The following is a 12,816-nucleotide window of genomic DNA, read 5'->3' as shown; positions in this document are numbered from 1 at the left end:
GCTACAAATGTCGATGAGAGAGAAACCGCTGAGCCAAACCGGTTTCAGCAAACCATCAGAATTTTAAAATATCGACAGGCCAGAGCAACGGGCAGGTTCTAAAACTTATGGTAAAACTTAACAGGGTAAACACATGTGGTCCTGCACCTGAGTTCAACTTCCCTTATAAAGGACGGAGGAAGGAGGCTGGATTTTACTCAACCCGAGATAGGAGACGCAGCCATGGGATGTGACCTGCCGGTGTCAGGCACAGCCCGGGGCTCCCGTTCTGGTCTGTGCTGCCAGCTGATGCCGAGGTGAAATGTTACGTGCTCTTCCTGGCCGGGGCTCCAGAGGCTCAGCGAAGAGCCGCAGGCCTGGGGAGGAACCGAGGACCACGGAGGCTGGACAAAGGCTAAAGGGCTGCAGTCCGACATCCTAAACCCAAGGTCTTTTCCAGCCCATGAGCTGTGCTTATTGGATTTACTGGCCATCTTCTTGAGTACTCTAACCCCCGATTCCTAATCTATAAAGAGAGGACAATGATGCCCACCTCACACGCTTTTAGGATTAAAGCAATCAAACACATAAAGCAAATTTGGGCGCATTGCTCAGCACACGTAAGTGTCTGCTGATATTAACTGAAGAAACCCGAAGCTTTGCCAGATTCGTGGTGACATGACAGCTGCCTTCACGTATTACAAGGGCCTTATAAGGAAGAGAGAAAGCACTCTGAAGTGCTTGCGGATGGAAGTCACACGGAGGTTGCCCGGTTCTACGTGAGGAAGGACGCTCTCCACAGCAGACATGCAAGGTATGATCCTGAGTGTCACAGCGGGAGGTTCGAAATCACGTGGCCCACAACCACGTGGCGGGGTGCTGTGCCCAATGGGTGGTAGGCGCGGGTACCTCTAGGGTCCCACCTAAACGTGGAATTCTGATTCTCGGACTTTTATCCCAGGTTCCCTCAGCCTGGAGACATCCACAGCCACCCACACCCTGAGAATGCCAGAGGAACCACTGGAGACTCACGTCCAAAGCCCCAAATGCACATCCACACTCCACGTGAGGAGAAGCAAACGAGGAGAGCTTGTAGGCTGTTTTCACGACGACGACGTGGTTTACAACTAAGCAGGATCAAGACCCTCTTTTGTCTAAAAAGGAAAATGATACAAGACTAAACTATAGACAAAGCCCAGGAGAAGGTGTTCAGTGTCCCATCCCTCATGTGCCAGGCCTTCCCCTCCACGGAACAGAGGACAGTCTCAGGAGCCCCGACAGGGCTGGCCCAGCTCCTCTGTGACCCGCTACCTGGCCCAGTGGGAGCAACTCAGATGGAAAAACGGATGGCACCAGGCCCTAGCCCGTTTGGCTCAATGGATGGAGCTTTAGCCTTCAGACAGAAGGTCCCAGGTTCGATTCCAGCCAAAGGCTGGGTTGCAGGCTCGATCACCAGTGGGGGGCATGTGGGAGGCAGCCGGTTAATGATTCTCTCATCATGTTTCTCTCTTCCCCTCTGAAATCAATAAGGATTTACTTTTGAAAAAATACAGATGGCACCAGAACAGCTCTGTGAATAAAACTTTAATAATGTACAGCAGAAATTGGACAGGCTCATTCTTATATTAAAACAAAAGATTTCCTATATTACAACCTATTTACATTTGCATACTGAAGAGGTAAAGTGTCTAAGTGGCTATTTTACAGTCCTTTCTAATAAAATGTACAAAAACAAACAGAAGTACCGAGAATGCCGTTCGGGGGCCTTGATGGCAACGGAAGAACGGGCTTGGTCTTGGTCTGAGTCCAGAATCCAGAGGTGCAGGTGGCCCCAAGGGTCAGGGTGAGCCCAGGGGGCCAAACACCACGGCTTCAGGCTGTAGTTTCTCCCAACTCTCTAGACTCCTAACGCTTACGGCTAAGAGTGGCAAGGGTGAGGACGGGAGCTTCCCCAAAAAACTACCCAGCCTTCCCCGGGGGGAGGAGCTGGATGCCCATGCGGGGAGGACGAAGGGCCACCGAGGGAGCAGGCGAGTGGCGTGGGAGTCCCTGGGCTGAGGAGTGTTGGCAGATCCCAGAGGCGGGTTGTGACGGGCACAGGAGTCTATTCCCGTTATCACTCAGAGCCCGCCAGGTTCTGCAGGGCAGAGGGGCGAGGGGCCAGCAGAGGTGAGGAAAGAAAGTCCTCTGATGACACAATTGGTATTCAAGGGAAATTAGTCAATAGCCAGTAAATTGGCCCAAACGGGGGAAATCTCCTTTAACACAAGGAAAGAGGCAACACGTCAGGAAAATAAATAGAAGGGCCAGGGGCGTCGGGAGACGAGGCAGGGAGAGGGCGCCCCCTCCTCCACAAGCTTTGGCAGAGAATCGCTGGGCCGGAGGCAGGGCGGCTGTGACACTGGATCCACACGCCTCCCGGGGCAGGCAGGATCAGGAGGAACGCCGTGACCGGGCTCGGGTGCCCACCACCCGTCTCTCTGGCGTGGGAGGCATCCTGGCTCCTCAGCGGTCTTCTTCTGGGAGAGCAATCGTTCCAGAACCAACGACTGCACCAAACTTCTGGCCTCAAAACAGGCCCCCACTAACGGAGCAGGTCCTTCCTCAGCGCTCACAGCCATATTCCCAGCACCGAGCGCAGTGCCTGGCACCAAGAGGCCCCGACACGAGCAGAGCAAATGCCTGGAGGAGAAGGTGCAGCCGGCTGGACAATGCACAAAAGGCAGGGCCCTGGCCCCAAACCACTCGTGGGACTGGGGTGGGGTGGGCAGAGCAAGAGAGACGAGCCCCCAGGGCAGGCGGGACTCTCCTGGGGAGCGGGGACAGGCTCAGGACAAGGACAGACATTCCAGTGTGATTGAGCTATGTGCACTTGAGCTTTTTCTTTTTTTTTTTTGTGGTTGATTTTGTAGGGATTTCTTTAAAAACAAATAAATTGAGAGGTAATCATCACATAGAGATGGTTTTTCTTTTATAAAAACTTAATATTAAAAAAAGTTAAAATCTAGACCCTCCCAATAAAATAATTAAAAAAAAAACAAAACAAACAAAAATCCCACTCCAGTTAAAAGTATGGCTTCAAAGTTATTATATACCTAAGATATGGTGACCAAACCACCACCCACAACCGTGCTTCTAGACGTCGTTAAATACTACATTCAGGTTAAATATGATTCGGCTCAGGCTGCTCCCTTTAGCAGGGCCCCTGACGTGGGTACAACCTCCTACCTTCCCTCCACCATCATCAGATAATCCAGTAAAAGACCCATGCAGATGCCTCCCCCCCACGCCCTCCCCACTCCTTGTCCCCTCCCCCTCCCCCCCAAACCCACCACCACCAAAAATATACACGGCTGTTTCCAGACTCCGGGACGGGAAAGACAGATGTGACATTCTAATCCGAGCCCAAGCTCTGGGCTCCAACGCCTCGAGCCTTCCTCGATGTGCCGAGGACCGTGCCCTGGGCTGGCTCGTTTCCCACGGTGGCAGCTGCCCACACGCCCAGACTCACACCAAGATGCTTTCCCTGTCCACTCGCCCCTCCCGCACACTAGGACCCACAAGCCTCGCCTGCCACGGACAACTGGGCCAGCTTTGGCTCTGGTCTGAAACGGAGAGCAGTGCTCACCCGGGCGGGCAGAGGGCCTGTGGGAAAGGAGGAACCGTGGCTCAGAGCTCTGGGGCCGGGGCCGGGGCCAGGAGGAGACCTCTGGGCAGGGCACCAGAAAACGAGACGCTGCTCACTACTCAACAGAGGCACCAGCACGAAGACGGTATGACGAACACACCCCTGACCTGCACATGCACAGAAAGCTCAAGCAGGGAAGTACACACCTAGACACACACATGTACGTACGTGTACACACACACACACACACACACACACACACACACACGGTGGCACGGACCAGGCACCACAGGAGACACGCCTCAGCACATGCACACCTGGCTGGACAGGCAGGAGCGGGTTCTGTCCCCGCGGGCAGCCCTGCCGATGTCCGTGGAGGGTGAGCACGGGGCCAGCACTGCCTGCCAGCGGGCTGCGCTGCAGCTCCGGCCGCCTCGGCGCTGGGCTGTGCCTGGAGGAAAATCTCAGTGCTGCGCAGCACTCAGCTTCACCTGGCCCTCCAGGTGCCGTCGCCCCTCCTGGATATACCCAGGAGCACCGGGTTGGGCGGGGCTTCCCCTACAACCAGTTTGAGTTGTGGCACTGAGTTCTCACACAATTCGCTCAGAGTCTCCATGCCACGAGGAGGTAAGTATAAAAGGAATCTGTGTCTCAAACCCAACGTGGGAGTGAGCAGGTCTCCCGGGCTCGTCCCTCTTTCGGGCCAGGCTTCTGGCCAGAGGGCTGGGCAGAAACGAGAGGTAGGCCTCCGTCGTACGCTCGACATGGCAGCTCCGTGCATCCTCGCTGCTCAGGTTGCAGGCAGTGAGGGAAGCCGGTTAGATCTTCACGTCTTCCTGCACGCTGAGCTGGGAGAGGGTCTTCTTAATGCGCAGAGCGGTCAGGCGGGCCGCGCCGTTGGCGTACCAGCACTCTCGCATCATCTTCCCCATCACTCGTAGCGCCTGCAGAGACCCAGAGGCATCAATGTGACCCTGCCCGGCGGGAGTTTTTCTGGTTCCCAGGCCCCTCACTTCTCAGGGACAGTCTGCCAGGACCTCCTCTCCCCTATGAACTCAGGGAAACACTTTGCAAGCTTCCCTGTCCCCATGGCTCGCCCTTCCTCAGGGGACAGCTGTGCAGGCACACGGAGAAAGCGTCAGCAGAGAAGGAGCGCTCTGCAGCACAGCGAGCCGCTCCCCATCATCTGCGCAATCTGGAGAGAAACACCCACAACCACCTGTGGTCTGACAATCATTTCTATCAGGTTTGATAATCCTTTTTTATGATTACTGTTCTATTTTTATTTTAAAATTTTTTTTATTGGCTTTAGAGAGAGGAAAGAAGGGAGGGCAAGAGAGAAATTGATTTGTTGTTCCACTTATTTATGCATTCACTGGTTGCATTTTAAAATCTTCTTTGAATAATTTTTATTGAGAGGAACGGAGAGGGAGAGAGAAAGATAGAAACATCCAAATGATGAGAGAGAATCATTGATTGGCTGCCCCACCCTGGGGATTGAACCCGAAACTCAGGCATATACCCTGACCAGGAATTGAACTCCTGGTTAATAGGTTGATGCTCACCCACTGAACAACCCGGTCAGGCTGGTTGCTTTTTTGTATGTGTTTTGACCAGAAATCAAACCCACAATTTTGGCATATCAGGACAATGCTCTACCTGGCCAGGGCTCATCTGCCACTTTTGTTTGTTTGTTTGTTTGTTTGTTTGTTAATCTTCACCCCAGTGATATTTTTTCCATTGGTTGTTTTTTTAGAGACAGTGGAAGGGAGGGGGAGAGACAGAGACAGAGAAAGCATCGATGTGAGAAGGACACATCAATTGGTTGCCTCCTCTACATGCTCTGACCAGGCCAAGGACCAGGGATCGAGTTTGCAACCAAGGTACACGCCCTTGACAACATCGAATCCCGAACCCTTCAGTCCACAGGCTGATGCTCTGTCCACTGAACCAAACCGGTCAGGGCCACTTGCTACTGTCTAAAAGAACAGTTAGTAAGGCCCCAATGGAAACTACCCCTGAAAGCAATCCTGTCAGGGGCAGAAATAGCTCCACTGTCGTCGCCAGGATGACCCAGGTGACCACTTAAAGTCCGGCCAGGAGGGACGTGGGAGGTCACCTGAGGACCACTACTGGTGACTGAGGGCTACGAAGTTCCTCGATTGCTGCTCTAGGCCACTGTTTTTCAAAATTCCTTTTAGCAGTGGAATTTTCAGACAGGAAGAAAAATTTCCCCCCCACTTTCCTGAGTAGAGTCCCAACATTACAAACTGGTGACTGAACGGAGGGTGGAGCAGGGCAGTAAAAGCAACTCTTCCAACCTCACACTCATCCTCTGAAGTAAACCCAACCAGGGGTTCCAAGGAACATTTGGAAAATGTTGCTGTATTATGCAATGAGAGGACACCACCTAAAATGTGAACTCCTGGTAATTTTTTTGTCAATGCAGAAGCGCCCTCTAGTGGGTATATTCCTAAAAAGCAGAGCTGCCTGCCAGTAGTTGAGCAGCCAGCCACCTATGAACCAGGAGGTCAGGGCCCAGGCCTGGGTTACAGGCTCGATCCCCAGTGAGGTTGTGCAGAAGGCAGCCAATCTATGATTCTCTCTCATCATTGATGTTTTTCTCTCTCTCCCTCTCTCTTCCTCTCTGAAATAAAAATAAAATAAATAAAGCAGAGCTATGAGGAAAAAAGAGGCCCAAGTGCACTTAGCTAGGCAAACCTCCTCCTGAAGACTCTACGACCCAGAACTCCGTGTTTATTAGGAATCTGTATAATAAATTTGTCATTTCAATTCTTTCCACAAAATGCTTCCTCTTTAAAAAAAAAAATTATCGATTTCAGAGAGGAAGGGAGAAGAGAGAGAGAACATCACTGAGGAGAGAGAATCAGTCATCAGCTGCCTCCTGCACTCCCCATACTGGAGATCCAGCCTGTAACCCGGGCAGGTGCCTTGACCCGGAATCAAACCATGACCTCCTGGTTCACAGGCTGCTGTTCAACTGTTGAGCTACGCCAGTCAGGCACGTTGTTCCCTCTTCACTTCATCTGCCATTTCCCCCAAATTCCAATTCTCCACATCCTCCGCCCTTCCTCTGGATGGTTGGAAAGGCCACCTACCGCACAGACATGTACTCACTGAGTCACTTTCCAGTTAGACAGGTCTAACAGCGCCCACTAGGCTTTTGCTTCTGTCTCCTCTTGACCACCTATCTCACCTGTGTCCCCATGGCCAATTTCTTCTACTAGGCCAGTGGTCGGCAAACTGCGGCTCACGAGCCACATGCGGCTCTTTGGCCCCTTGAGTGTGGCTCCTTCCACAAAATAACATGTGCGGGCAACCACGTACAGTGTGATTGAAACTTCGTGGCCCATGCGCAGAAGTCGGTTTTCGGCTCTCAAAAGAAGTTTCAATCGTCCTGTTGATATTTGGCTCTGTTGACGAATGAGTTTGCCGACCACTGTACTAGGCTGTGGATTCCAAAGGGGACTTAGTATCTTATAGCACAGTGGTATATCGTAACAGACACACTCAGGGGCTGGACCCACTGTCAGGTAAGGTAGAAAAACCACGAGACGGAAAAGCAGCAGGAGGCGGGGGGGCTTCCTACCTCATAACTCTGCCACCAGTTGGGGATGTTGGGCCGCAGCTTCTGGTCGCACACGACCTTACGCATTTCCTCAATGGAAGGGTCAGAGGGCACTAAGTCATAATACGGCAGCTGGTATTCTTCATGGACTCCTGGAAGAAAAGGAAATGTCCACTGAGTTGCCGGCAGGAGGAGGAGATGACTCAGACTCCAATAAGAACAAGCACACTGTGGCCTGCACACACCACGTCCCACGGGTGGGAATGGGCTCCGAGGAGAGCTCGCTGGATCTAGGGATGGGACAGGAGGTACAGACGATTAGCCAGAAACATCTCTTTCATCCCAAAAAGCAAGAACACTATCAAAGACTACTGAGGTCAAGCTGACAGGCACCAACTTGAAAAGCTCCCAATTAGTAAAAGATGAGAACATTTATGCAACAGTAAGAATAATAACTTTAATGGAGACAAATATTTAAAATCCACCAATTCAAAAAAAAAAAAATTCTTCCAGTTCATACTTAAATGAAACAACAAAACCCTCAAAATCATGGTCACCTTTGTAAGATGATAGGTAACAAAACTTCTTATTTTGATAAATGGAAATCCAGTATTTTTCCTGGCTTTCCTATTCAAACTAGACACCTTGTTATGATCATCGATGGCTGTTAACATCACAGAAACAGAGTTACCAGCACCATATGCCTTGTAACTAAAGAACTTTTTTTGGGAAAAAATCTGATTGTAGTCATTAAATGTAACTATCACAGAAAAGTCACATGAACTCCATGAAGAGACAAACAGGAAAATTTATAGGACAAATGACTGGATTCTCCAATTAAAAAAACCATGGGGGAATAAATGGAGGTGAAACCTATCTATATATATAAAAGCCAAGTGACCGGAACAACAGAACGACTGAACAACCAGAAGGACCACCCACTATGACATGCACTGTGACAGCCAATTGACCTGATCAGGGCCCTGATCAGCACCCCAACCCCAATAGGGGGCGGGACTGGCCAGCCAACCTCCTGTGGCCCTTCCCCCTGGCCAGCCTGGCCCCCAATTGCCCCCGCATTGGGCAGGCTGGCCAGATCCCACCTGTGCACGAATTAGTGCACTGGGACTCTAGTAGATTATAAGAGACTTAAGCAATGCATCATTCAACAGCAACAAATAAACATTAACCCTAATTTTGAACAAACTGTTCAGGAGAAAATTGGGGAAATAGCAACACTGACTGATGTAAATGATATTAAGAATTAATGTTCATTTAAAAAAGTGTGATGAGTAATATTTTTGGAAATCAGAAATATTTTCCATAATAAAAATTTAATTTAAAAAATCCAATGTGTCCTAATCAGTTTGGCTCAGTGGATAGAATGTCAGCCTGTGAACTGAAGGATCCCAGGCTCAATCCCCAGTGGGGGGCATGCTGGAGGCAGCCAATCAATGATTCTCTCCCCTTATTGATTTCTATCTCTCTCCCCCCTTCCCTTCCTCTCTGAAATCAATAAAAATATATTTTAAAAAATACCATGTAACTTTCTCATGCCTTTTTCCAGAAAAAATTCTGCTATCTGGAGCTAACAGGAGACTTTTAAATAGAGTCCAGCCCGGCCAGTGTTGCTCAGTGGTTGAGCATCAACCTAAGAATCAGGAGATCAAGTTTGATTTCCAGTAAGGGCACATGCTCCAGCAGTGAGATTAGTCCCCAGGGTGGAGTGTGGAGGCAGCTGATCAATGATTCTTATCACTGATGGTTCTCTCTCTTCCTTTTCCCTTCCTCTATGAAATAAAAAACAAACAAACAAACAAAAAAACCCAATAGAGTTGACTTGGTAGTTATTTCAGGGGTAGTTAAGAGCTTGAGCTCTGACCTCAACTTACCACAGGGTGAATCCTAGTTTATCAGCCACATGATCTTAGACAAATTAGCTAATCTATGACTCATTTTCTTCATCTGCAAAATGGTGACAATATTAGTACCCACTCTACAGGTTTATAATAAAGATTAAACTAATTTATACATAGAAGGGGTAAATATTAGCATTATTTTTATTATACACTTAGCTCCAATTTCTGGATGATATGAGAAAGAACAAGTTCAGTTACTCAGTTTAAGATCTGTGTGACCAGATTTTCTTAATCTGTTTTCTATATAAGGATCAAAATTTTAGAAGTACAATTCTATGAATATCTGGGTGCCTTCTCCATAATTTGGATCTTACCAAAAATATTATAGACAGAAAAAAACTAACACAGAAAGGGGTCTAGCTGAAAGACTCACCAGTTCTTTTTAATTCATTTCATTTCATTCCCGACTGGAATTTCTTAGAGATAGGTGGCTGAGGGCAGGGGTCTAGTGGTTCTTGAACTTGAGGGCAGCATACTTAAAAGTCATTGTAAAATACTGACATACTAAGCTGATGACAAAAATGTTCTCAGCTAAACCTGACACTACCCTTTACTTGATTCTGACATGAGTGAGCAGTAGCAAATTCCAAAGATTTAAGAAAAAGTACAAGAGAAAAACTCATTTTGAGAGAACTCTACACACTGGTAAGCTTTGTCCTACAAATTGAGAAATTACCACTATTAATGTCAGTGAAACCCATGTTCCCCAGGAGCGCAGCCTAAGAGCCGGTGTGCTGGCATACGCCTCCTGTACAAAGAAGACCCTGCAGTAGTCTCACGCTATTCCTGCCGGGGACTTTCGCAAGCTCCAGGACCAGTAAGAACAATCTGTTTAAAATTTTTAAAAAGCCAAACAGGCCTCCAGAATGTTTACCACAATGTAAAACACCATTTTGGGAGCTGTTCCAAAAAGTAAACAAACCCTCAGCACAGCTACCTCCAAGGTTCCCTCATATTTGATGAGAACGCTGTGATTGATAGCGTCTGTCACTAGGCATCTGACAGGTTGTAAAAAGAAAGGAGGCAGTAGAACACCAACATCCTCCGGTGATCAGCATCCTAGACTGGAGGCAGGAGCAAGAAAAGGCAGAAGAGAAAAGTACCTCCAGAATTGCATCTTCGAGCAATCTCCCAATACACAAGCCCGAGGGCATAGATGTCAGCACATTTAAAGGAGTCAAAGTGCTTCATGTTAATGGTTTCATCAAGCACTTCAGGGGCCATGTATCTGCAACAGCAAAGGAAACAGGATCATGCACAGAAGAGATGACTTCTCTCCTTCAATCGAAGCACTGACTCAAGGCCTCAGAATGTGGGCATCACCCAAAAAAGCCCCTTGGGGATGAGGAACTGATCAATGTTTTTATTGGAAACCCCCATGTTTTGGATTCAAATATAAATTCTTCAGCATAGTTTTGGGAAACAGCATAGGCTACTCTTACTCGTACCTCTGCTTTTTAACATCAAGATTTATTTTTAGCATGTTTCAATTTCTTGGCAGAGGTATTTGTACTGTGGGTCACAGGGATATATATATATATATATATATATATATAGATATAGATATAGATATAGATATAGATATAGATATAGATATATAGATATATAGATATATAGATATATATAGATATATATATAGTTGCTACTGGGGTCTTGGACTTAATTAAATGTAGCCACAGTGACGGATTGCGCTTAAATTTCATTCTTTACTTCTTTATCTTATCTTACCTGGTTTTAGATAATGTGAAAATTATTCTAGATAGTCATCGAAGTCCCTCTCAGCTAATTAATACTACTTCTCTCTCTCTCTCTCTCTCTCTCTCTCACACACACACACACACACACACACACACGTGCGCGCGCGTGTAAATGAGGGGTCACCTCAGGCCTCACATTTGGATCCTGGGTCATTCATTCATTCAGGTCAAAGGGGAGGGAAAAGCAACAAAACAACTTAGTCAAGTTCCCTGAGATTCAACCGGTCAGCAGACCCTCTCTGGCTTTCTCCTGCACAACGAGGAAGGGCACACATGGACCACTCAGGACGGGCAGAGGGCAAAGGCAGAGGCCCAGGGCCTTCCTACCGTTTGGTGCCCACCCTCTGGTTCGGGGCGATGTCGATGGTGTCAGTGACGGCGTCGTGGCGCACGGCCAGCCCCAGGTCTGCGATGGCACACATGCCGTTTTTCTTCACAAGGATGTTCTTCGACTTTAAGTCTCGATGAGCAATCCCAGGCTTCCCTGGCAGAGGAAAAACAGGGACCTTTACAGAAAGGCAGTAAAAATGTCACAAGCAAGCGTCTACACAGCCAGACTGAATGTTAGGAAGGTCGCCTGAGTTTGAGTCCTGGCTTTGACTCCCACTAACCCAGTAACCCTGGGAAAGGGACTTAAGCCAACCGTAAGGACTAACCCAGGACTGACTGCATGGACATGTTTCGAGGAGAAATGCATTAACGTAGGTGAGTGCTGAGTGCAGACGGGCATGCGTGATAGATGCTATTACTATGACGACTGCTCCTGCCCGCCCTCCCTGAGCCAACATGTGCCGGCGCTCGAAGTGCAGAGAACTCGAAGAAAAGCGGCTGTGTGGCTAGGTCTCCGGTCAGACAAAATCCCCCGCCCATTAGTAAGGACTGCTGACACCTGGCAGCGGCTAAGAACGGGACCAAACCTTAACGGCTGGCTTTCTGTTGTGGCCAGCAAGTGCTGTTGCCCTGGTCAGCGAGGCATCAGGGAACACACTCTGCCACCGTGACAAAATCCAGGATTTCCTAAAGCGCTGACATTACAGCCAACAACAGGGATGCCTCCAGAAAAAGCTTCCTAGTCTAGGGAAGCCCAGGGTCTAATCCACATGTGTCAAACACAAGGCCCGCGGGCCAAATCCGTCCCACCAGGCCTTGCAATGTGGCCCGAACCGCGCTGTCATCACTGCACTCCGCTGCGTTTCCATCACAATGACAGTTTATGACTGTTCAGTAAACCATTCGGCCCGCGATTTAGGCTGGATTTTAGATTTTGGCCCCTTCTCTGATTGAGTTCGACACCCCTAGTCTAATCCACCAAGCAGTCTTTCAGCCCCAACAATGAATGTGTGAAATTACTAAACTGATGCTCCCGTCACAGAGTCTGTTGAACCCTCTGAGTTCCTGTGCACTGTGGACTTCTGAGGTGATTCCTCAGCGAACACTAGCTCACCCACCAACACTGTGCCAGGCCAAGAAATGGCCAGTTCCTGCCCTTTCCCACGAGAGCCTCCGGGGGAGTGCTGGAGGCAGGCGGGCAGAAGCCTGGAGATCCTCTTGTGCGCGCTCAAGTCAAGCCCAAAGCCCCCTCCTTTATTTTATTTTTTTAAAAAATATATTTTATTGATTTTTCACAGAGAGGAAGAGAGAGGGATAGAGAGTTAGAAACATCGATGAGAGAGAATCATCGACCAGCTGCCTCTTGCACCCCCCTACTGAGGATGTGCCCGCAACCAAGGTACATGCCCTTGACCAGAATCGAACCCAGGACCTTTCAGTTCGCAGGCCGATGCTCTATCCACTGAGCCAAACAGGTGCCGGCCAAAGCCCCCTCCTTTAGATTAGACGACAGTACCTGGGGTCCAGCCCCAGCTTTCTCAGTAAAAAGGTGACCGGGGACCAGATCAGGATGGTACAAGCTTTTTAAAAAATATATATATTTTATTGATTTTT

At 48.8% G+C, this 12,816-nt stretch overlaps 1 protein-coding gene across 1 annotated transcript in view; it reads right to left on the bottom strand.

Moving 5' to 3' along the window:
* Nucleotides 1-1,544: 1,544 nt before the first annotated feature.
* ACVR1B (activin A receptor type 1B) overlaps nt 1,545-12,816 on the bottom strand; it is a 34,762-nt gene continuing 23,490 nt past the window's right edge. The window contains exons 6-9 of the mRNA XM_036455046.2: nt 11,200-11,356; nt 10,219-10,343; nt 7,218-7,348; nt 1,545-4,551 (exon numbers count right to left, since the gene is read on the bottom strand). Coding sequence (XP_036310939.1) covers nt 4,426-4,551; nt 7,218-7,348; nt 10,219-10,343; nt 11,200-11,356 — 539 coding nt within the window. The 3' untranslated portion in view covers nt 1,545-4,425. The remainder of the gene's footprint in view (nt 4,552-7,217; nt 7,349-10,218; nt 10,344-11,199; nt 11,357-12,816) is intronic.

The sequence above is a fragment of the Pipistrellus kuhlii genome, unplaced genomic scaffold (genome assembly GCF_014108245.1).
Source record: "Pipistrellus kuhlii isolate mPipKuh1 unplaced genomic scaffold, mPipKuh1.p scaffold_m20_p_3, whole genome shotgun sequence".
NCBI classification, from domain to species: Eukaryota; Metazoa; Chordata; class Mammalia; order Chiroptera; family Vespertilionidae; genus Pipistrellus; species Pipistrellus kuhlii.
The sequence above is the reverse complement of the archived record's forward strand: the minus strand, read 5'-3'. Positions and strand labels throughout refer to the sequence as shown.